A 25,373-nucleotide genomic window follows, 5' to 3' on the forward strand; every position below is an offset into this window, starting at 1 on the left:
TGGACCCCCCTGCCTTCAAGAGCCCTGGCCCATGGGATTCCTCCCAGTAGCTCCTTGAAGAGGGCAAAGTTAGCCCTCCTGAGGTCCAAGGTTTTGATCCTGCTTATCGCCCTGCTTCCTCCACGTAGGATCCTGAACTCGACCATTTCATGGTCACTGCAGCCGAGTCTACCTCTGACCTTCACATCCTCAACCAGTCCCTCCTTGTTTGTTAATACAAGGTCCAGCAGAGCGCCTTTCCTTGTTGGTTCCTCCACCACTTGCATCAGAAAGTTATCATCTATGCTCTGTAGGAACCTCCTGGATTGCGCCTGCCTAGCTGTATGGTCTTCCCAGCTGAAGTCAGGGTGGTTGAAGTCCCCCATGAGAACCAGGGCTTGTGACTGTGAGGCTGCTTGCAGCTGCCTGTAGAAGGCCTCATCAATTTCCTCCTCCTTGTCAGGTGGCCTGTAGTACACACCCACAGTAATGTCACCCATGTGAGCCTGTCCCTTAATTCTAACCCACAAGCTTTCAACTTGTTCCTCATTTGCCCCCAGGCCAAGCTCAATGCATTCCAGTTGCAATTCAGTAACAATGTTAAACTGAAAAAAAGGACAAAAGTTTGTATTGGCACAAAAAAAATCTGAAGATGGAGAGAATTCAGTCATAGAAACAGTATCCATTCACTTTGCCTATCAGTTGCAGCATGACACTGCTCTCAAACTGCTCAAGAAATGACAGTAAAAAATGGAAGTTAAACATCATAATAGAGCTTTAAAATGCCTCTTAGACATCCTCAAAACTTAATGAGAAGCAAAAACATTTTGATAAAGTTCACCTTATTGCTTGTGCACCTGGTCGTTGGGTAAACACCGTACTCAAGCCAGTTAATGCAAATTCTACCAGCTCAGGAGTTTGCTTGTTTTCTCTTATTGATATAGACATGCTTAATAACTTCACAGAGAACTTCATGGCTTCATACTAGATATGCAGGAAAACAACAACAGTGGATTATAAAGTGTTAATATATATTCCAATACAGTTTGTGAAGAGAAGAAAATCACAAATACTAGTTTGATACTCTTTTTCTAGTGCTATAATTATCTCGTATAATAGCTGGTGTAAAAGTCATTCCCAAACAGTTATTATGAAGAGGCAGGGTTACAGTAAGAGTAGACTATGCTCACAAACATGTCTTTGATATCTCTACACCACATTTTGAGATAAAGGGTCTCTAATGCAGAGCTGAGAGGCAGTCCATTGTACCATACATGGTACTTCACACAAATATGGCTGTTCAGACTGTTTCTGAATGGCTCAGAAATGTTGCTCTTCCCCACTACTATCCTTCAATCACCTCTTTCCTTGCGTACTCACCCACTCTACCTCATGTACTACCACTCACATCTAAGAGTCCAGTGAATCCCTTAGTGCACATTCTTAAAAAGTTTCTAAATATTCTAAGGACTTATGAAGCATCTCATAATTTAAACAGCAATACACTACTTCTATGATTTTTCTTCTAGCTTGGGAGAGCAAAATTTCCTTCTGAACTTTTTCAGAACATCCAAAGTAAGCTCTATAACCACGCTCCAGAAACTACATCTAAGGATGCTCTGTTCTGCATAAAGCCACCATGCAGTAACTTCATTAAAAAGCACCAGAACAGTATTCAAATATAGAGACCGAACTTCAAGTAATTTCAAAACTGAGTTCCTACCATCTTTAGATTTTTATTAGTAGACAAATCTACCAGTTGTTTGGTATCTTAGTTGGTTATGACTTACTGATTTTGGAAGGGTTGGGTCCACAGCTGTTTCACTATATCCAATTGCTGCATAAAGTTTAGCTTTCTCTTCAGGTGTCATCAGCTCTTCAAGACCTGTCACATTGCAACAGGTTAGTTAAACTCAATATAGGCATCTGAAAAATGCAAATAGTGTCATACACTTTCCAGTGCTTCGTAGCTCTATAACATACAGTAGATAGTGTCAACACTGTCCTGAATTAGTAAAAGCAAAAACCCTGAGGTTTAATGTAAAGTCTTCAGTCTCCTAAAGCATGCCTTAAAATGCAATTACACTTTTATTCTGACCTACTGTTGTTCCTAGCTTGCTAACAACAGCAGGAAGCTTTTTGATTTACTTCCCGTGTTCCACAGCATTTAACAGGTGCTCTGTACTTAAGTGAACCAAACTCTAACACGCTGCATGAAATAGCCAAGTTGTAAAATGAATGGAACTAAAATTTTTCACATTCCATTAACTGCTACTGTTTTCTAGCACTTTCTTCAAATCCCCATACACAGTATACCATGCAGACAAACGCGAAAACTGTGGCAGGAGAAAGCGCAAAATAAAGACAGTTCAGAAAGATGTATGGAAGGAACGGTAAGATACCTCTGTAAGATGCAATTAACAACTTCATCAGCAAAAAAAGGCTAAAAGAAAATATTAACATCAATAATCTGATAGCCAAAATATTAAACAAATCCAAAGTTCCACTGATAGTTACGTATTATTCTAGTAAGTTATTTTTAATAATAGAAAAAAAGACCAATAAAAGAACATACTCGAACCCTTTACTTCTTGTTGTTGTTCATCCTTTTTTTCACCTGACCAGCTCCATATCCAACTAAACCAGCCACCAGAATTTTCATCATCTTGTTTTACTCCTGGTCTGTAGATTTTTAATCCAGCCTTAGTTGCCTGAAATTTTAAAAAAATACTCAAATAAGTCATTTTCTTCATGCTCCTTTCTTGATTTTCCTAAGAAAAACATAGATCCAAGACATGCTCTAACACAGTAGAACATCAATATGCAACCACTGGAAAGACACCATGTCATTTGTTAGTTTTTCTTCTAATAACTTTTTCAAGTACACAGTGCATCATCAGACCAATTCTCACTTGTATAAAACCAACTAAATTTCTGAACAAAAAGAGCAAGTAAAACATAGCTTGATTTTAAGTTAATAAATCTTTCTTACATAGTAGATTTTCTTTGTAGCTCTCACCCACCAAAACAGTTCCACAACATTATATAGTGCTCTTCACTACAACAATGCAGTTATACGGAATCATTAAAAATACCTATGTAAGTGATTAAATAGCCAGCACAGGTCAAATTTTAAATGATCCCTGTATTTTTCATTTCAAGATAGGTGTCCAAAGAAACAGTAATAATAATAATAAATAATTACTCTTGTAATAGAATACTTACTTTAAGGAACACAGAAAACTGTTCCTGGATCTGACAAATATAGCTGTAACAGTAATAAAGCCCTCCCTTCTCCCACATTTATTATTTCAACAACTAGGGGATGTACTGTCTGCTGCCAGTGATGATTCCAATACTGGATCCTCACAAAGTGCAAACTTCACCTAGGCTTGACTGCTGAAAGTTTGGCATCAGGGATGCCAAACGACCATCATGCAATCTAAGAGACAGCGGAGTTCTCAAAACTGTAGTGGACCACACAAACTAAATATTTTTCTTCATGATCCAAAAAGACACAAACACCTGCAGATAAGCCCTGAATTTAGAGATGCTCTAGTGAACGCGACACCCAAAGTGAGTGAGATGGGGATCCTTTCTCAGCATTCAAAAAAACCAAGATCTCTCTGCCACACAATTAGGGAAAACAGATGGCTATAAATCAGAACTTTTTAGGGACTTGTCACATCTACCCACCTACAGGCCAACAGAAGGCAGACTCACCACAAAAAGATAAAGACTTCTGAATTGATACTATTGATCCACCTCAGAGAGATGATGCAGGATGTCAGCTAAAAAACACAAGGACTCAAAAAAGTTTGAATAAAATTCTTCAAAGTCCTCTTTGTAAAGGATACCAAGTCATCAACCAGATGTTACAGAGTGAATGGTCCAAGCAAAGAACGGACAGAGCCTTAGAAAAAAGGGTTGTTCGACCTCTGAAAATAAGAGGTTTCTAGGACACTGAGAAGTTGGTGTTGAAGGACAACCGCCACGGACAAAAAGAAGAGACGCTTAAAGCTATGATTTTCAATATGTCTGAGATAGCAGCTGTCACCAGAGTCCAAGGTAAAAAAAGTCAGAGAGAAGGGAGGGGAACTGTGCTTCTGCAAGGATGAAGAAAACATTTGTGTCATATGGGAACTAAAGAAATTCCCTGAAGAAATCCTGTTGAGCTTTCCCCATCCTCTGTTTATAATGGAGTTTATTACTAAATACAGTCATAGTCTGTGGAAAGATTACTCAGCAAGGTAAACTGTTTTGACCAAAAGAAAGAGAGAACCAAGAGCATCAACCTGTATTCTGATATAGGCAAAATGTCTATAAAGTCTTCTCTAGTCTGAAAGCACAAAATTTCTCAAACTATCTGATATAGAGACTTGATGTTTGGCGCTCTGAAGCTGATGCTTGTTACTTAGGGCAACAGTGGTGAATATTAGAAAGCAGCCTAAGAACAGAATATAAACTTCTTGCTACAAAGTTCCTAGAAAATCAGACGATACTGTGTGCAAAAACATGAGTTCTGGGGAAGCTGATTTCAAGCTCTAGAGAAAAGCAAGCCCTTGAAATTCAACTCTAAGGTATGTTTAAAAAAAAAAAAAAAAAAGAGTTTAAACAGCAGGGTCCTTTATCCAGCTTTATTCAGCCCATATCTGAAGGATGTTCCCTTAAAATTCCTTGTAGACTTAACCGTCAGACTAACAAGCTAGTAGTAAACTTGCCTCTTACAAGTCCTTTGAGACCTTTTTCAGAGGTATGACCTGATAACAATAACAAAGATGTGTTCTGACAGATAGATGGAGGTAGAATCACTGTGATCTGGTTTTCAATACTTGGAAATAAACTCAGAGAGGTATATAGCAGATCTTCCATGATGATTTAGATTGGATATTAGGAAAGATGATTTAGATTGGATATTAGGAAAAATTTCTTTACTGAAAGAGTAGTCAGATATTGGAACAGGCTGCCCAGGGAAGTGGCGGAGTGACCATCCTTGAAGGTATTCAAAAAACATGTAGATGTGGCACTTCGGGACAGTTTAGTAGGCATGGTGGTGTTGGGTTGACAGCTGGACTTGATGATCTTAGAGGTCTTTTCCAACCTTAATGATTCTATGATTTTCTAACACTTTTCAAATGCAAAGCTAAAAGGCCAAACAAATGAAAATTCCTTCGCTCACAACTTATTTCAAAGCACTAAAGAAAACTATCTTAACAATCTGATCGGAAAGTGGACAGGAATGCAGTATGGCATAACCTTTTGTAAGCAGCGTGGTCACACTGGAGAAAAGACGACTGAAACTAAACAGGAAATTCTTTCAGATTTCCCTCACGTTGCAAAATTCAGACAAACAACTGAAGGGGAGGGACATGAATGAGTCTTCTGGTTTGGTCAGAGTCTGAATAATGATTATACAAGCATCCAAATACGGGTGTACATAAAGACAACTAGCAGGAAAAATCACATTTATGGATTCCTGATTAGAGTTTTGGTTTAGAAGCATCAGATGTATCACTGCAGCAATTGGATTCATACCATACTTAATACACTCCACAAAAATAATAAAAAAAAAATTTCTTTCAAGCATTGCCATGAGAAATGATTGATGTTCATGAAGTTTAATTATCAGTACATTATTTCAGATTCTAAACTTCATACTCTGCTTACTTTCAGTCACACTGATTCTTAATGGAGAAAGACCACAGTTTTCAGAAAACCTATACAGATTTCACTTCAGTATCCTAGAATGATGCTCAGACACTACAACGAGCAGTATGCTAACCCAGGAAAAACAAGGCTAACAAATTAAGCGTCACTACTCAAGTCACATTTTCTTGCATAATTATGACTATCTACTTAAATGTATTCTGCGTTTGCTGTACTCCAAATAACGTTTGCAAACAGTAACAAAAGGCAAACATACTGCATACGCAGGTGTTCAGCCCACATAATAGGCTATCAGGAAGGAAAGGAATTAACTAACAGTCCAGACTGGTGGGGTGGTGGTAGCTGGGTGGAAAAGCCTGAAGCTTTGGGTAAAGTTGCTTCCAAGCAGACTTCTCCTATCATCCTTCAACCATATTTTCCACAGTAGATCTTCCTCATCAAAAGTGGAAAGAAATTTATCCCAGATCAGTTATTCTGAAGAAGCAGTATATGGAGCTATTTAATTTTTGCTTAATTATAAGCTGAAACCAACTATGCCTTATAATAACAAACATGAAATACAAGGAAAACACAAAGACTGTATGATGTACAATGCAGTCACTAAAACTAAAATGCATCTGCCTAAAATCTCCACAACCTCAGCTATTCTTAGAATCACTTAAATGATGAAATTTTACCTCAACTTCTGCTTGTTGCCTTGCGAGAGTGATGTTAAAAACATCCAAGGCCTTTTCAAATTCCTAGAAAGGAGATGAGAAATTATTTATTTGACAATTTCATTTGGTTTTATTTCACAGCTCAGTTTTACAGGAAACAACAAGTAAACAACCCTTTCAGTGCAACCCAACTTGATTTGCTCACGATGCAAACTTAAACCTGGAAAAGTACGTCAGTTTAAGTTTTTCTTCACTGCAGTTACTGATTTAAATAATGACATAATATGTTTGTTCATACTAGTCACAGAGAAAGGTACTGATAAAGTTGCAAGTCTGGCCGCTGAAAATCTTATTTTAACTTAGTACTAATTTAGGAACATGTAAATATTTAAGTTTAAGAAAATAACAAGATGAACAATATTTATGCCTTTAATGGAAAACAGCTAACCTCCAACCATTTTAAGATTTCTTCATTAGGTTTTTTTGACGTTATCTTTGTTTTATACATCTCTTTGTAGTTCTTCACTTGTTTCCTATGGTGTCGGATACGTTCCCATGACCACATTTGGAGCTTAGGTTGAACATTTACTTCAAGGATGCCATAAATAACATATTTCCACCTAAGAGGAAAGAAAAATGAAGTATAGTTTACATTTCTTCTGGTATATTGAAAAGACACCTAGAGCTATGCAGACTCCCACTAAATAAAACTTTCAGTTGTGAAAGAGTGAAATCCCTTGTCTAATATCATACTTCTGATCAGTAAAGGAAGCTAAGGATTTTATTTTTTTCCACACAAAGTTGACAGGTTGCTATTTCCTAAAATCAAAAAGTAAGCTTCGTGTGTGTGTGTCTGTGTGTGTCTGTGTGTGTGTCTGTGTGTCTGTGTCTGTGTGTCTGTGTGTGTGTGATTCAAACTAATACACTAACAAATTGTTTTTAAAGTCTGAGATGGCCTACCATGTCTTGGCATTGTTGTGCAATGGAACATCAGGTCTGTACTTCCTGTATGGCAGATTTCGAGTCATCATATCAATAGACTCAAGTAGCTCCATAACACTGAAGTACTAAAAAAAAAACCAAACAAACAAAACAATTCAAACTGTTACTCTCTTTCTGAGCCCAACATGAATCAAGCTTATCTTTAACAAGAAAATAATTCACAAAGAAAAACAAGACTAAGTGAATTGATTCTGTACGTTTACTATAAAATTTCAGACTGCTTTTCTTACTATTCTTGCAAACTAACTTTTTTACCACATTACATATAACTTCAGAAAAATAGTTTATACCTGTGGCTTATTGAATTCAACAGTTATATCCTGTAAATTTACATCTAAATCCATTTTCGGTGTTGAAAAGTCAACATCAGATCGAGGATTCATAAGGAGTTTGGCTTTAGCTGAAATAGGGCGGAATACTGAAAAACAGAAGATGGTATGAAAAGTGCAATAAAATTACTTAAGACTGCTATAAATGATATGTAACACTTATCAGCTCAAGTTATGCCATATTATTCATCGAAAAATGCCAGACTTCAAAACATGAAGACTTCACCAACACAGTTTAAAATATAATACAATCTATACTCAATTTCCAGTTTCATTCTGGCAACATTTGTGGAACAAATACTTGTGGAACATTTTCACAAAGTTTCCTGTATGCAGTATTATTTGGCAGATGTTTCAATTCATAGTTTATGTTCACAACAAATCTAATTTTTTTGACTATAATACAAGCTACTTATAGTACAAGATAGTTTCAAACATAGCACTTCACTACAATAACTCTTATTCCATAAGGATTTTTTTTAAATGTTACTGATGTTTTATACTGTTTGATAAATTATACTCACAACAGTGGATAAAACCAAACATTCCACATTTCTAAATCCAAGCCCAAGTAAGCATGGAAAAAAAATCAATAGGAAGAACTAAACTGCACTCCTTACTAATATTTTTAAGTAACAGCCAAAGTAGCAAGTTCTGATAGGCATTAAAAATTAGAAGTAAACTATACATGCATATTACAAATACAAATAAAATACCACTTACCAAAATCATAGCCTTCTGGAATCACATTGTGGCTGGCAACTCCCTGTTTTAAGTTAACCTATATACACAATGGAGTTAAAAATAAGTTGCATTTTTTATTTCAAGATAAAGTATTAAAATATGAAATGTCAGCATTTTAATACAAGTTTCAGATAATCCCTCTGATACACAGTACAACTCAAAATATTCCTATATGTTTCAAACAGCATAAGACTTCTATTTTTAGCTAATAAAATCAACAGTAAGATGACCATATATTGTGTATAATTTTGTAACTGGCAAAGGACTTTTTCTCTTTTTTTAAATTCCTCAGATGGGTGTTGTACTTCTATCACATAAAAACCTCAATATTTACTATTTTTCCTAAAAAAGCTATCAGTAACAAGACAATTCTTCAGGACATTGACATAAATGGAAGCAGAATTGAATGCGAAGCATGCTCTACACCTTACAGAATGAACTAGAATACTAGATACATTATCTCATAATTTACTTACCAATGATTCATCACAACCACCATGGTAGAACATCTCTGATTTAACATTCCAGTAAGCAAAAAGGTTATCCAGTCGTACAAGCTGAAAATACAACAGAACATATGTATTAATACCTACAAATCTTAGATTAATAATTTGGATTTCACAAAGTCTGAATGAACAAAAATATTCAGAATATTCCTTGCAGGCTATGCATCCTTTTGTTTTAAAGCCTATACAGCTACATGTTTTCTTGACCTCATTTTCTGCAGAAGGAATCTTTCTTTAGCATACAGTTTATACTGTACCTTGTAGAACAACTTGGCAGTTTCATCATGTAAACATGGATTCCAATTCTTATCTGAGGTCTGAAATGAGAATTAAAGAAAGTTATTCCAACATCTATACCACACCAACGTTTTCACCACTGAAAATAACGGGATGCCTTCTTCTGATTTAAGATGATTAAGCCATTAATTTAAGTGGGAACTTGATAAGGCTACTTCCCCTAAAAAATAACACACATGTACGTGTAGTGACTGCTAGGCTGCACACAAGACTTAAAAATTCCGTTTTCAGTATTGCAAACTGTTTTCCTTTACGTCAATATTATTTTTAGGCAGGCTCTTTGGAAAGAGATAAACAAGGGACTACAATTCTTTTATAATTCTGAAAGTAACATTTTAGTTTGAGCCCAACAGAAACACTATATGCTATTATACTTTCTCAAGGCTAATACACATTTCAGGAGTGAAGTAGTAAGAATACCAAGCTTTTGTTCACTATGCAAAACTGTTTAGGGGAAGGGGCTGGCAAAAACCCTTTAAATGTGGAAGGAACAAACGTTCATAAGACAACTATTATAAACATAGACATATTTTCTTTAAGATTATCAGTTACAAGGAAAAGCAATTGAATCCAAGCAACTTGGGAGAATCAGCATATTGCCGCTACTAGGTGGTCCTCCAGAAAAAAAAAACAACATATACAGTCTATGATGACTACTATTAGCACTTTAAAGTGGAGCTTGCAGATCAAAGAACTGAGTTCCAGTTTGAAACAAGATGCGATCCTCTTTTTTTCCCTCCTCATTACCAAGTAGTAACTTACTTTCTTCAGGCTCATCGCAGTTTCAGTAAAATATTCATAGATTCTGAATAGCCCAAACCCAGTAAAGTCTGGTACTTAGCAACCACAAACTGCAGCAGGCAGAAGCATAAGAATTTCCTCTCAAAGGTCTGTTTTAATGCTAGTACTCTAACGGCACCCCTGCGACAATATTTATGCTAGATTTGGAAAAGCAACTAGTCACCACAGTGCACTGCTCGTGATTATAGGTATACTTTCATTAGATAGCACGTTACCAGACAGCACAATAATACACAAAAATGTAACTTAACCTATCAGTATAGACCAACATGCTCTTTAGATGAAAAATAAAATTACCTGCAAACTTAGATTCTGAAGTGAAATTCCAAATGACAATGGGTTATTCCGATTTGTGATCTAATAGAGCAGGGAGGAAACACCAAAAATGTATTATCTTTTGCTCTAAATACAGATTTGGAAGTAAACAGAAAAAAAAAATTACATCTAGTAAAGATCTGACAACTATATCTTCCTCGTATCCAACCATACCTATGCTTATAAGTACCTTTATGCTTTGGTACAACTTTTTTATTAGTTTTTGGCGGGTTTTTTTTGAAGACTACGAAATCTCCAAAACTTTACTAGGATTCTCTCAGTGTGGAAAGCAACTAGGAGAAAAGAAGTCAGACAGGTTCCTAATTTCATGTTATAGTGCACAACCCCTTACGCCGAGATATACAAAAGTACTTACATCATCTTCATAGCGAATATGGATGTTGGAAATCTTCACCTGAAGATTTTTGATGACCTGAGTGACTAGTTTTTCTACAAAAGTGTCTTGTTTCTCTTCTTTTACTTTATCTAAGTTAAAGGAAAATAATTTTTTTGCATTATTTCTAAAACTGCAGCAGAGAAAACCACAACATAGTAAAGTTTGTATGATAGCTATTTAAATTTTCCATTACATTGTACTCTAGTTGTATAAAAACACATCCTTCCACTATAATCTATAACATTTATACCCTCAGACTAGACAGTTTCAGCTTTATTACCTGCTGCATGAAGAATCAGGTTGTTCAAAAGTATGACCTGTACACACTGAAGGTGGCCAACACATACTTCTTGAAAGTACCAGAAGTTGAATTTAAGATTATAAGACTTAACAAGTATCAAAGAACAAATTAAACAGAATCTTTAAAAAAGTGTAACCATAAAAAAATCTTTGCTGCTGCAAACAAAGTTAAATTGCTTCTCATGAAAGAAGAGGAAAAAAAAATGTCAGGCAACACATAGCACAAGCAAGCAATACTTCAAAAGCTTTATTTATATCGGATCACAACAATGCTTGAACCTTTTTATTTTCAGGATGCCTGTTCTGCAATATTGATGGCAGCTACACATAAAAATCTGTAACTGATAGGTTTTTAAGTATCAAGAGGAAAACAGAAATCTTAAACACTTTAAGTGACAAATCCAGCATCTTTCTGGATTAAAACGAAGAAACAAATAGCACCACTTCCATTAGCTTTTCGCATTTTTACCTTGGTCAGCTATTTTCTGCTTTGCTTCCTCTATCCTTTGCAATTCCCTTTGTCTGGCTTCCAAGAGCTGCCTGGCTTCTTTTTCAGCGTCGTATTTTATGCCTAAATACAGAACACAAAAAGCTATGACACAAAAAGCCTCACATATTTTTAAAAGATGCTGTTTCAAAAACAATAATTTTCACATTTTGTTAATAGTTACATAGTAACAAAAAGCTAGGTGACTAAAGGTAAACTACTGAAAGACACCCCATTACCATTATCTAATTGTATTTGCTAGCAGTATCTACTAGGAACAAAGTTCATGAAAATAGTATCAACCCATCCCAGATACTTCTGAAATCCCACCAATCTACATTCACTTTTTCCTCTACATTAACTTACTGGCTGTGGGCACAATAAGCAAATAAACTCCATCAAGAACTGCCTCAACGGGTTGAGTATAAAGGTTTTGCCATGGAATCTGTAGGTTAAGTTGGCCTACAAACATGAAAGAGAAAGGCTGAGGTATACAGTTAAATAGTCGACTGGGAAAAAAAAGGTTAGAAAGATAAATGACATTAACCACAAAATCTCTGAACAATTATTATATTGGACAGAAAAAACAGTGCATCTGAGACACATGTACTTTGGATTGTTTATTTTACGCAACACACAAATGAACGAGGCAAATTTTTCCATAAGCAGAACTATAAAGTCTACAGGTACTCTCCTCACTCCCTTGAATGACATCCCTTCTTCCCAACAGCAACCCCTCCCTCCTTGCAAATCCGCTGCAGTAACCTCATAAACAAGCAAAGCACGGGCAGCTCACACATCATCAGTCAGCTAAGTATTCCCTAAAACAAAATTTTAAAACACGTACTTTTCTTCTTTTTCCGTGGAAGAGAGTCTTTAAGTAGAGTGTATGCAGGGTGTATGCTTTGTGAACACAGTGACCCTGAGGTTACAGCGTATCTCATTCTTCACACACTTGCAAATTTTAATAAACTATGATATCAGTCACATGAAAATATATATTTCCAGGGTAGATTTAAGGGAAAGATAATGGCTTTAGACTTAGCTCGCTTTAAGAAACCACTAACAAGACAATCAACTTGTCATGAGAAAACTTTTCATATTAGCCAAAACAGGGAAGGAGGATAGAAAGGGAATTGGAAGGCAAAATCAGTTGTGGAGTCTTGGTAAAACAAGAGATGAAATCTTCTCAGTTGCTCGTCTTTGCTCTGTTGGGTTCTCTTCTCATTAACATTGAAGCGATAAGGCAGGACTCCAGTATATTTTAACTTTACCATCTCAGCTCAGGAAATGGAGGTTTATTCTTCAGAAGAGAGAGGAGACTTCAAAGTGTACAAAACATGCAAATCAAGGAAACTAGGAAAATTACTTGCTTACGATACTAAACATACTGTTTTCCGTGCAAGTGGCTCTAGGTAACTCCCACATGGGTGTAGGATAAAATGTAACTTACCAATATGTCCTGCTTTAACTTTAAATGGCACATCCAGCTGACTCTGAAATAAAGTGTTTTAGAACACTTAAGATCCTTTCAGCAACTTGTAAATGTTCCCATGCAGTAAAAAAGATGATCATAACCTTAACAACAAATCTACCTTTCAATCACTGAAAAAATCCCATTCAATATAATGGAAGAAGCAAGCATTTTGTTACTGATTTAGACCATTAAACCATGCTAGGCTAAATACATTCCCAAGAGCAAGTTTCTAGGTTCACAAGCCATAGAAATAAAAAAGTCTTTCACTATGTTCTTGACCTACACACATTCTTTCAGCAATTACTGAGAGTTTTGTTTTTGAAATAAAAAACCACTATATTAAGCCAGCACACACCTTCACCTTTACATTTAATCTCACCTTAATTAGACAATCCACACAAGTGCAGAGAAAACAAAACAGTAAGTTTTCACTTAAAAGATAGCGTACCCTAAAATAAGAGCCAGAAACAGCACATACAACCCAAAAGGTTGCTCAAGAATCATTTATGCAACAGTTTTTTTGTTATTTTCACTAACTTACCAGTGCATTTTCTTTTATTTCAAGATTCTTCAGCGCTACAGCTCCTAAAAGCAAAGAAACCAGTAAATAAAACTACAATGAGCAAAGTAGTAGTGGCACACGCTAAACATCCCAAAGTCTGAGTCAGTGGTCTCTGACCTGCGGTTCTTTAACAATTTGTTGTAGAAGATGCCCACAACCTACACGTCAAATATCCATGAAAGATGATTAAGAACACACTGTTCATTCACGCTACAAAATAATATCTGAGATTATCTCCTGGAGCTTGCTTGTCAATGGAAAAGCACCTAAGCTTCCTCAAAGTAAAAAATACTGGAAATTACTGTCACATTTTGTAAGGACCCATTTTGAAATTAAAAGTTTGCTTCTTTTTCTTCAACCATCTGCTTCCTATGCTTGTGGAAATCCAGCAACATGAAATCTAGAGTGAATTTTTAGCCCTCAAAAGATCTTACATTTCCAAGTTATATTTATAGGCTCATAAAAGCTCACCGGAAGTATTTAAGAAAATCTAATTTTAAAGTGTCTTAAGACAACAATAAATTTGGTACCCTGTAAACACAGAAGATTTTAATTACAAGATCTGTTTTTATAACATACTTGACATCAGACACTTGCTTAACAAAGGAACATTGGGAGAGACCAGGAAACTCCTAACTTAAAAACATGCACATAGTCCAAAGCAATGTCTTCTGCAAATTCTACAAGAAGGATGTAACACCTGCAATGGTTACCTTTGAGTCAGTTGTATAATGTTAACACATGCACATGGAACAGACACCTAATACAGCCAAGCAGGAGCATAAATGCGATTCAGGAAGCCAGAAGCAGATTACAGGCCTGGGAATGAATTCAAATTGAGATTGCAAATGAGGATTTGATTGACCCAATAATGCTTTCCTTCTGGGGGCCAAAGGTAGAAATGGCCAAACATGCAGGGAGACAAGAGCTCCAACTGCAAGAAATGTTCTTGTAGTTGTATCGTGCTGACAACATTAGACCCTAATCTCAAAAATGCATTCATTAGAACAGTTGGCTCAGGTTGTTGAACTGCTGTGGAAGAGCTGATCAGGTAAACTAAACCATCCATTGTGCAGTACTCACAAAACACCAGAAAGTTTTTAACAATCTAATTTATTCATTGCAGCCAATTATTATCACTTTCCATAGAATTCTACGTATCTGACATGTGCCACCATCAGGCTCCCCAAAGAAATACTACATGCAAAAGGATGTTTTCTGAGAGCTGGTGGTTCTGCTGTTAAGCCTTACCATACACGCCTGTTGATGGGAACATTAGAAAAGGGGCGGGGGGAGTGGCGGGGGGGAGGGATGGGGGGTGTCTAAGAAAGCATTCCCGGCAGTAGTCTATAACTACTCTCACAACTATAACTACTCTACATAGCCTTTGTAGGTAATAACAAGAGGACAGTTTTTACATACCATTGGGTTCAATTCTACTGCAAATTTATTCCCTGATAAAGCTGACCCTGCAGACCTGCACAGACCATTTTAACACTCATTACAAAGTTTCATTATATAAGAGAGACACCCAAAAAAAGAGAAAAAAGCAAGCATTTGCTTCTCCACGAAGACATCACTAATTGTAACTGTATTCATGGCAAGTAATTCTAATGATATCCAGAGCAAAGGTTCAGGTTTGCAACCAAGTTACCATGCACGACAGGTAATTTTTGCACATCAGTTGAGACATGGTAAAACTGCTCCCCATTGCCACAGGCAAACTCTAAGACAATGTGCCACATGAAGCAGTTTAACTGGGTTTAGTTTCTTCACTTTCACTGTCAGCTAAGTAAACATCACGTCTCATTTATGAGGGGTTTAGCACACACCACTTTTCAGCTAAGGCACAGTAACCTAAGCTGCAGAATTTGGCAGCTCTAATGCTTCTAATAACAAGATAATGCAAAGTGAGCAAGGATTATTATCTCAAGCACTTACAAACAATATTTTGTGATGGAGAACTATGACGCATTTTACCTGAGCACATCGTAACGGCAGAGGACAAACATGGTATTGATACTGTTTCAAAGAAGGTGGCTTTGACAATTCTACATGAAAAGTTGGGACTGGGAAGTGGGGTAAATAATTCTTCACCATTTTTCCTACACTTCTGATTTTACAATTAGTAAGTTTAAAGATTTCAGTTAAAATCATTCGAAGACATACAAATTAGTAAAACTTACATCATCTCAATTTTAGTATAAAATTACTGAAACATAGTCAGTAAAATATCAAAGTTTACTTACAAAAACCTTGAATGAGGGTCTGACCACACTGAATGGACTATCAAAGCACACAAAAGGCTACTACTGAAGCACTATGTTTTGTATATTTATGCAACCTTTCTTTTTCCTACACCTGAGAGTGCAAGAAAGAGATTGACTAAGCCTTCCTGCAGGTAAACATGAACTACTTCCAAAGTCATCACACCTCAGCTAGCAACCAACTCTAACACTCACGATTCGAATTTCAATAACTGACCATGCCAGTATCACCTCTCATTGCCAAAATTTAGTCTGTATCACACTCAGCTGTTTCACTTGCAATGAAGCAGCTCCAACCGCAACTGCACCAAACCCTGACTGTTCTGCTTGGGGGGGAGAGGGGAAGCCCTCAGAAACAGAAGCAGGAAAATCAGGGAATAAAGGTCTGTTACAGGACGCAACACAGCTACTAAATTTTTCTGTCTTGGACTGCTGCCAATGGGTTTCAATTGCAAGAATTTTAAGATAGGTAAATATTTGGTTGTTTTGTTTTGTTGGGGGTTGGGGGGGGTATCCCTGTTGGGAGCAATCGGATGTTTCTTTGTTTTGACAACAGAAATGCATCCAGACAAAACCCCATTTGATGGGTTAAAATCGCCCAGCTAAGCAACCTTGAAAACTGTACATACAAGTAGCCGGAGCTGTATAAATATCTACGGTTAAACACCAAGGCTAACAGCCAACACAATAACAAAAGCCAGAACATTTATAAATGCCTATAGCACCGTCTTGGATTTATTTAGGCTATACTATAAAGCAAATCCTTAACTTTACTGGTCTCTGGACATTGCAAATAATTCAGCAAAATCAAACATTTGTCAAAATTCTTGAATAAACAGGTTTATAATTTTAGACACTCAAAATAAATTCATGGAGTGCATGAACCGACATCTACTATCAAGGACTTTGCTCGCAAAAAAAGATCTAGAAAATAAGATAACACTCGGTAAACCAATTCACCAAAGAGGCCTAACTGAAATTTTGTTACGGATGTCAACAAAGTTAAAGAAGGGGAAGAAAATTAATTCACATAAAAATAATGCAGATTTAACCTATATATCAATCACTTCTCTGCTGTCTTTTAAATAAGGGGGGGCTATGAAAGGTGACAGGCATCAGAATCTGAAAATACCTCAGTGGGTGTCTGACTACCTGACTGGTACCCAACATACTTCCTCACATATTTTAGCTGAATTTCTGCGTTTTAGTAACAGCATTGCCAGCTTGTGAACCCCCTTGATCACTTTATACAAACTGCTGCCTTTGCCAGTCATTTCCCACTTGTATCTGTGCTGTTGATTATTCCCGTTTAAGCATACCTTTTGTAGACAAGCTTTAAGTCTTTGAGGATCAGAGTGTCTGCCAAATACCTCCTCTATTGACATCTACTGTAAAATAGCTCAGGAAAGGCAGCAGAAACTACTATTCTTCATCCCTCAGTCAATTCAAATTACTAGCATGTAAGGAAGAGACTGCACCTGCTATACCTAGACAAGGCAAGGTATGCAAAAGTAGACATCTTCTATTACAGTAATAGGTGTAGCTGGAAAAAAAGTAAGAAGTCCTTGGGTGCTCACAAACTTCTGCCAATTATCTGCCTATATCATCCTACTAACGTAGCTGCCCCAGTAAGAGACACCAGCTATTCAAATAACAAGTTGTGCCAAGTAAGCTACACTTGAGACATTACCTAATAAGCAAGTGTACCAAGTCAACAGAGAATTAAGTATTTTAAGTGGCAGTACAGAGGGTCTGATCAAGACACTGAATGAAAAGTTACTTAGACCCAGTCAAAAGAAAACAGTAGCAACATGGACTTTGGTAAAACAACTGTTTGGTCTCGCTCCGTGTTTAGAAACCTCAGCGACACTTCACTTCTCAAAGATAACTGTCAACATCTCACACTACTTCAGTCATTTCTTCAGGTATTGAAGTATAACATTAGGTCTAGAGTGTTCAAAAATGTCTAACTTACCTAAATATTTATCTAATCTGTTTATCTAAGCCAAGTACTTATACATTTGTTAATGCAGCTCATTGAAACTATCTTTTTTAAGTGAAGACCAGACTGAGAAGAGGTTTAAAACACTGCCCTTCCCAGCATCAGCCATCCAATAGCTTTTCTTGATGGCTGCCTACGACAGTGGCATTTTATTCTGCTTCATACTAATGGAGTTCTTTAGGAATATGATTCCTTCCGTGTTATATTCTTCCCTGAGCTTTGGCCTTTCCAATATTGGCCTTGTATGTTCAAATTACCTTTTTTACTTCTATAGGTTGTCCTACATTCTCCTTCCTGCATTGCCTTTGGTATTTCAGGTCATTCAGTACTTGCAGCTCTCTCAGCCATGAGCCTGTTTCCAGGCATCACAACTTTAGTATCGAGACAGTCCGCATTTCTACCCTTCAGTCTGAGTGGGTTTTTAACTTGGGGGGCGGAAGAAGACCCAAAACATTTTAAAACATTTCTGTAGTTATTACTGTGTTCATGTGCATTGTCTGGAGCAGTGTCATCACACAACTTTACTACACAGATTGAATCTGGATAGCTTTAATGTGGCATGCTGAATTCTCTCTTGATGCAAAACCAAAATGAATATTCAGCATGTTCATTAAGAAGCCATTCATAAAGCTCCCATATTTACAGAAGCTGAAACTACATCAAGTTAGTTTTTATACATATATCCAGAGTCTACCAACAGGTTACCAGTCTTAATCTAAACAAGCTAGCCATATGGCCTGGTTTTGGCTGGGATACAGTTAATTTTCCTCCCAGTAGCTGCTGTGTTGTGGATTTAGTAAGAGAAAAATGTTGGTAACACCAACGTTTTTAGCTGTTAAGAAATCAAGGACTAGTCTCCCATGTTCAGCTCATGAGCAGGTGTGCAGGAGCTGGGAGGGAGCACAGCCAAGCAGACAGCCCAAGCTGGCCAGTGGAAATATTGCATACCCTAGATGTCATGTTCAGTTTACAAATAGCGGTTGGCCAGGGTGGGCAGGAATACTCTTTTTTCCTCTTCATCTGCTTTTTTGCTTGAAGTTCAAACTTCTTCTGTGAGTTTGGTCTTTTCTTCAGGAGTTCTAGGAAATTTGTGAAATCTGCGAGTTCTGTGTTGCACGATTGCTGCTTGGGGAACAGGCTACACAACTGGTCTTTGGGCAGTGAGAAGAAAAAAAACGTGTATGGTTTATTTTGCATATTTGTTAGTAAAATGACTGTTTTCCTTTGTTCTTTTATTAAACCATCTTTATCTCAACCCATAACTTTTACCTTTTATCCACTGTCCTCTCCATCCCACTGGGGAGAAGGGGAGGGCTGAGTGAGCAGCAGCGTGGTCCTAGTTGCTGGCTGTTTGGTTAAAGCACAACACTATAAAATATGACCAGTGCACAACTTTTCCCCTACAGCACCTAAAAAAAGCTCCCTTGGTGTTCAATCATTCAGAGGCAAAAAAATACATGCCTTTCAGAATTTAAGGTACAGATACATAGCACCTGTGCAGTGCTGTATCATCCAAAAAGGACTGGCCATTTGTTACAGGGAAAAAACACTTTCCTTTTAATCCCTACTAAAATATTGACTAGATTTAGGACAATTTCATTTCAAGACTACATGACTTACATAAATTTAGCAAGTTTATCATGACACATGAAGACACAGTATACTATGAAAACACATAACTGTAATGGAAATGCTTTCAGAGCATGCAGACAAGCATGGAAAAGTATTAAGTCTGCACAAAATACAATGACAAAAATAATACTATTTTTCTAAAAAATTAATTTAGTTCCACAATTTCAGTAATTAGGAAGCCAATAAAATTATCAGTAGACTTTAGATATACTGTGAGTGTAAGGATCTACTAATCAATGATGGCCTCTGTAGAAAGACAGTAGTCTACTGCTATTACTACTACTATTTACTGCCTTTAAGGTAGAAGAATGCAATTTCTAGGTCCTCCAAGACATTTGGGTGAAAGAAATATTGCAGATGCACAAGCTGCTAAACATAGCTTAAGTTGCAAATACAAAGTGAAAGCATCATGTAGCAGACCAGGAAAAAATAAACCTCCTCAGGTGATGCTTCAACAACGCTACACAGTAGATCTGGGCATCTCAGAGCAAGAGGTAGCTTCATATACCAATTTTCACGCTAAGCAAGTAAACAGACTACGTAGAGAACAATTCATTTTATTCTAGTACAAAGGCACTGTACTGAGGAAAAATGAATTTAATTGAAATACATACTAAAGCCTCCAAAATATTAAAATTGCTTGAAGAGGAAACAACAGAAAAACCCTGAAATCAAGTTCCACATACACAAAAAAATAGAACAGCTGAATATCAAAACTCCAAAGTAAAAATTTATGAGATCTATTCAGTTTTTTAAAAAAGTGAGAGAGCTAAACTGCATCTAATCTAGTAAGAGTCGCCCCACAGAAGCCTAAATTGCCAAGAGTAACCACCAGCAACCTACAGAGCTGGAAAAATAAGCTTTTACCTTTTGTAATGTGTAAATATTGCCCAAAACATTTACAGGATGTTACATACTTTACATTAAATATTTTGCTTGCCTTCCGTGAACAGAAAGAAGAAACCATGATGACTGAAGAACTTGTTAAGTAGAAAAGTCAAACAATCAGTTTGACACACTTGTGCTGAAAGATGCAGTAACTCAATCCCTTCAAATAAAACACACATAATCTGTAATAAATATGCTAGATTGGGTGTTACTGCTACATATCAAGGACCACTACTTTCTCTCTGGCAGTTACACGTGCTGCTGCAGGGTGAAGGCTCCATACAGAGATCGAACTTTGCAAAGATCCTACAAACGCTTGGACTAACTGAGGGAAAAGCACTGCAGAAACGAAACCAAACCAGGACGCCATTTCAGAAAACAGAAGCGTGAAACAGAAACGCGAAAAACTCCAGGAGAGGCTTCCAAAAATCTGACTCACGTATCCGAGTCCCCCAGGAAGGGAACTGTAGGTGGGGAAGACCTTGAGGATGCTTCACACCCGCAGACGTGTGAACGCACGTGTGAAAAAAAACCAAAATCCTGCACTTCTGCTTTTGCTTTTGCTGATGCTGCCGGCACCCGGAACGTCCATCGAAACCGAGCCAGGAGCGGTCCCCGCACAGGCACCTGCCGATCGTGCGCGGCCTCCTCCTCTTACGCTGCCTTGCTCCGCCCGGACGTGCTGGTAAGAGGGACCTTCGCTGCCGCCTTCTTGCGCCGGGGCTCCTGAAGGGACTTCGGCGGAGCACACCCCCAGAGACCACCACCTCCCTCCCTTCAGAACCCGCACCGCTTACTCCCTCCTACGCTCCTCCGCCTCCCCCCGCACGCCGCCCGCTCCGAAACGCCACCACAACACCCCCACCCCAACCCGGGGTTTATTTTCCGTTTCTCGTTCCCGTGCAGGTGGAAAAGGCCGTCCGGACGGGCAGCTCGGGTCCGCCATCCCGCGGAGCCGGGCCGGGTCCCGCTGCCCGCCCAGCCCTCACCGAACTTTCTCCGGGCGCCGTGAGCACCGCGCGGGTCCCTGCACTCCCGGGCTCCCCAGGCCAGCCACGGGGAGCAAGCAGGCGGCCAGGGCAGCCCCATACGGGCGAACACAACCCAGCCGGACGTCCGCACGCCTCAAGCGCTCTGGACGGGTTCTTCTCAGCCGGGTTCTGCAGCTCCTCCCGGCCCCGCCGCCCCCTGCTGCCGCAACCGGCTGCTCCGCGCCTCCTCCCCCGCTCGCCCGCACGGCTATTTTTAAGACGCCGGGCTGCCGGGCAGGTGGAGCGGCGGCAGAGCTGCCGGGCAGGCAGCTCAGCGAGGCGGCACGCGCAGCACCGCCCGGCCCGGCCCAGCCGGACACCCGGGGCACGCCGCCCCGGCCTCCTCCCCTGCGCGGGCGGCAGGACGGCGCCGAGCCGGGCCGGGCGGCAAGGGCCGCGCCGGCGGGCTGCGGGCGGGCGGGCGGCTCCGCAGCGCGCGCAGGCCGGGCGGCGCTTCCCCCCGCGGCGCGGCAGCCCCCGTACCTCCCCAGATGCCCAGCTTCAGCTGCGAGCTGTCCAGGTTCACCACGTAGTCGCCGAGAAAACGGTTCAAGACGTCCACGACCAGCGACTCGAACACCATCCTGGCCCAGCCCCGGCGGCAGCAGCCGCTCGAGTCCCGGCTCCGGCCGCGTCCCCGCCCCGCCCTCCACCACACACACTGCGGCGCCCCACCCCGCGGCCGGAGGGGGCGGGCCCCGTGCTGCCCACTGCCTCCGCCCCGCCCACCTCCCGTCTAAACGCCGGTTCCCCCGCCCGCCGCTGCGCGCAGGCGCTCTGGGCGGGGAGCGGCCCTCCGCGCGCAAGCGCAGTAGCTTGGTGCCGGCTGCGGGCGAGGGTGGGGGGAGGCAGAGGCGCGGCTTGCCTGAAGCTGGGGAAGCCGGCGAGGGCAGCGCCGCGGCGGGGAGGCTTTGCTCTTTCCCAGGGTGTCTTCGTCCGATTCCTGAGAGAAATACGAGGGTTTCGCACTGGCTAGGCACTTTTGTTTGGGTTTAGGATGTCAGCTGGCTTGTCCAAGGAGTTTAAATGTTGCAGGCATTGCGATTTTTTGAGTGATTCGTTTTTCCCACGCTGGGCAAGTGTAAAACCTGCTGCGTCTTACAGCTGTTTGAAAGTGGGCGAGCTATTATTAGCATAGTGACTAAACCTAGGTGGATTTCAAATACCTCTCTGAAGAGCTTGTGCCTCACGCCGTTTTCTGGCTTGGGGATCTGCTGAATCAAACTGAAAATTCTGGGTCGTGCTTGCTGGGAGTGATGGTGTGCCGTGGCCTGCGGCGCTCAGCAGGGCCTTGGCCCACAGCCAGCGGTGCCTTGGTGATGGCGGGGAGGATAGAGTTATCCTCCAGCTTGTTCCTGGAACTGCTACGGTTAGGTTTGAAATGAATTTAAATGCTTTGTTGATAAGCAAACCCCTGAGTTTTTACAGTGTGTGGTGTTAGGTTTGCGTGGCAAGTGTGGGGGGACGGAGGGCGGCCCCTGTGAGGAGAGACCGGAGCCAAAATTTATGAACTACTTTAGAATGCACTCTTAACTTCAGTAAAAGCACACATCACAGGGATGCCTTATTTCTAAATCTTCCAGAGTCACATGGTTTTGAATCTCCTTCAGAATCGGCTGAATCATGGTGCAACAACATTCGCTCTACTTACGCAACCTTTTCCTCAGGACAAGGTGAAATATGTGTAAGTCCTAAGCTACTTCACTTACACATACAGCAATGTAATAACTACTGAAAACTGGTAAACTTGCTCAGTGAGTCCATAGTACTGAGCCTGAATTGCTTGAACTGAAACTCAGAGACAAAACCACTCCTGAATTTTCCATCTGATCATGGTATGCAATAAAACCTCCAAGGTCTTCTTATCTATAAAACATTTTAGCTTAATTTTAAAGCCAGTTGTTGCAGTTCTAGGAAGAAACTAGAGAGTAATTATAGTCCTCCTGCCATCATCAAAGAAATGCATTCAGCAGTTTGGCAGAACAGAAACCTTAAAAGTCCACACATTCACCAAGAAGACTCAGAGTCTTTTTCAGCAGATCCCTAGTAGTGTCAGCTGTGGCTTTTCCCTTGCTAGATGTAAGCTGCTCTCTTTTGCTGATATCTGCTGGCAGGAGCTATCCGTTGTTCATATGAATACGGTGCAGTATGTATTATTTGGTGCGCAAGTAACTACGAAAGTCTGGCCCTGTAAGTGAATGGTTAACAGAAACAGACCACAAAGCAGAAGGTTCCTGTCTTAATTGAAGAGGTGCCATATGCAAAAGCAGGAAAATTACTAACTTCATCTGTGACACCATGGATGCTAATTAAGTCCAAATACATTACGTCTACACTTTGTCTCTCTTTTACTGTGAGCGCATACAAATAAGATAGTACCTGTGCAGAGGATTTTAGGTGGAGAGTCATCCCAACTGGAAGAATAAGAACAATATTTAGTTGTTTGCGCTGGCAGATCTCCTGTACTTGTATTAGAAAGCAAGTACCTCATGCTTTCTGCTTCACCTACAGCCATTTTCTTTAAGACCAGTAATGAATCTCATAGAGATTTGACAACTTAACCTGGATGTATATGTTACACACAACATGAAAACATGTTTCTAAATCAGATTTATGACTACAATAGTTGAACTAATAATACATGGAAGTAATTATTTCTATTTCAAATGTTATTTTTAAATACAATATCTGAAGTCTGTAAGTTCCTCACTCATCATTATTCTCTCTAAGTTACCATATTACCCTATTACATCTAACTCGCAATTTTTGTCTTGTAGTTTCACTGTCACAAAAAAGCTGTAGTAGATGTATCACTTTAAACACTGAGACTTGATTAATGCCGAGAGCGGCACAACTATTTTTGCCTAACACTGTGCCAGTTTTCATGGTAATTCCTTTATTAAGAACTTTAATTTTAAATGACTAAACTTTAGATCTTTTTTCATCATCTCATGAAGGAAGAAATCCTCATTAACACCACGAATTTTGCTGGTTTTAATAATTTGTCTACTTTTGAAATTTCCCTGGGACTAGCAACACTACTACACTACAGTTAACACTTTTATTTTGCTTTAAATGACTTATCATAAACATCCTCAACTACAATGACATGCATCCTAAGATCTGCATTACCTGAATTATATTCAGTAACTAGCCTCAGCAGGCCTTTTTTGTCAAGCCACACTCTCTTCTCTTTTTGCAGTACTTTATTACACTGAATGAAATTGAGAGATAACACAGGAGTGGAAAGCTGCATGGGGCATGAACCTGTAAATTTTATCAGATACTCAGGATTGCTGTCTGGAGGTAAGCAATTTTCTGTAGAAGACACAGATTTGTGTTGCAAAGTCTTGGTGGATGTAATTGTGGAAGTACTACTCAGAAAGGTGGTGTGGGGATCCTGAAGCTGACTTTTTCATAAATAGGGAACAGTGTGACCTTTTTCTGTCATAATAGGCAGTACTTTTCTTGTAAGCACATATTGTAGTTGTTACATGTTTCATGTGAACTTGGTGGTAGTGACTGCAAATGGTTGTTTAAAACAGATTTTGTATAGATTTGCTTTCTATGTGGAATAAAGATTCCTTTCCTGTATGCACATATCCCAGGAATTCAAAAATACCATGTTTTGACAGTTGCTTTATCCATATGATTCAGTATGAGCTTTGCAATTTAGGCTGATGTTTTCTCTATTTCCAGGTTTCTTTTGTTAGTTTAATAATAGAACAATATAGTTGGCATTATTATTGTTATTGATTATGCTTTTTGTTTCAGAAACAAGAAGTGAGACTTTAGAAAAATAATCTTTTTTTTTTTTTATGAACACAGGGTATTTCTGTGGAGGTTGGAATTATTGGCCAGGCTCTTAGAACATTCATGGGTCATGATAGTTCTGGAGGAATGAGGATCACAGAATCACAGAATCACAGAATGGTAGGGACTGGGAAGGACCTCTGCGGATCATCTAGGCCAACCCCCCTGCCGAAGCAGGGTCACCTACAGCAGGCTGCACAGGACCTCATCCAGGAGGGTTT

The 25,373-nt window shown here is 39.3% G+C and overlaps 1 protein-coding gene across 3 annotated transcripts in view; it reads right to left on the bottom strand.

Annotated features, from left to right (window-relative positions):
- The window catches only part of VPS13A (vacuolar protein sorting 13 homolog A), a 115,095-nt gene extending 93,141 nt beyond the window's left edge, over positions 1–21,954 (bottom strand). For all 3 annotated transcript variants that reach the window (XM_075411763.1, XM_075411762.1, XM_075411764.1), the window contains exons 1-17: positions 21,823–21,954; positions 13,499–13,542; positions 12,934–12,976; positions 11,847–11,942; positions 11,463–11,564; positions 10,673–10,782; positions 10,279–10,338; positions 9,141–9,200; positions 8,854–8,934; positions 8,357–8,414; positions 7,595–7,722; positions 7,263–7,369; positions 6,751–6,922; positions 6,324–6,386; positions 2,555–2,690; positions 1,770–1,864; positions 821–963 (exon numbers count right to left, since the gene is read on the bottom strand). In XM_075411763.1, coding sequence (XP_075267878.1) covers positions 821–963; positions 1,770–1,864; positions 2,555–2,690; positions 6,324–6,386; positions 6,751–6,922; positions 7,263–7,369; positions 7,595–7,722; positions 8,357–8,414; positions 8,854–8,934; positions 9,141–9,200; positions 10,279–10,338; positions 10,673–10,782; positions 11,463–11,564; positions 11,847–11,942; positions 12,934–12,976; positions 13,499–13,542; positions 21,823–21,922 — 1,598 coding nt within the window. In that variant the 5' untranslated portion in view covers positions 21,923–21,954. The remainder of the gene's footprint in view (positions 1–820; positions 964–1,769; positions 1,865–2,554; positions 2,691–6,323; positions 6,387–6,750; positions 6,923–7,262; positions 7,370–7,594; positions 7,723–8,356; positions 8,415–8,853; positions 8,935–9,140; positions 9,201–10,278; positions 10,339–10,672; positions 10,783–11,462; positions 11,565–11,846; positions 11,943–12,933; positions 12,977–13,498; positions 13,543–21,822) is intronic.
- Between the last annotated feature and the right edge of the window lie 3,419 nt (positions 21,955–25,373).

The sequence above is a fragment of the Opisthocomus hoazin genome, chromosome Z (assembly GCF_030867145.1).
Source record: "Opisthocomus hoazin isolate bOpiHoa1 chromosome Z, bOpiHoa1.hap1, whole genome shotgun sequence".
In the NCBI taxonomy this organism is placed as follows: domain Eukaryota; kingdom Metazoa; phylum Chordata; class Aves; order Opisthocomiformes; family Opisthocomidae; genus Opisthocomus; species Opisthocomus hoazin.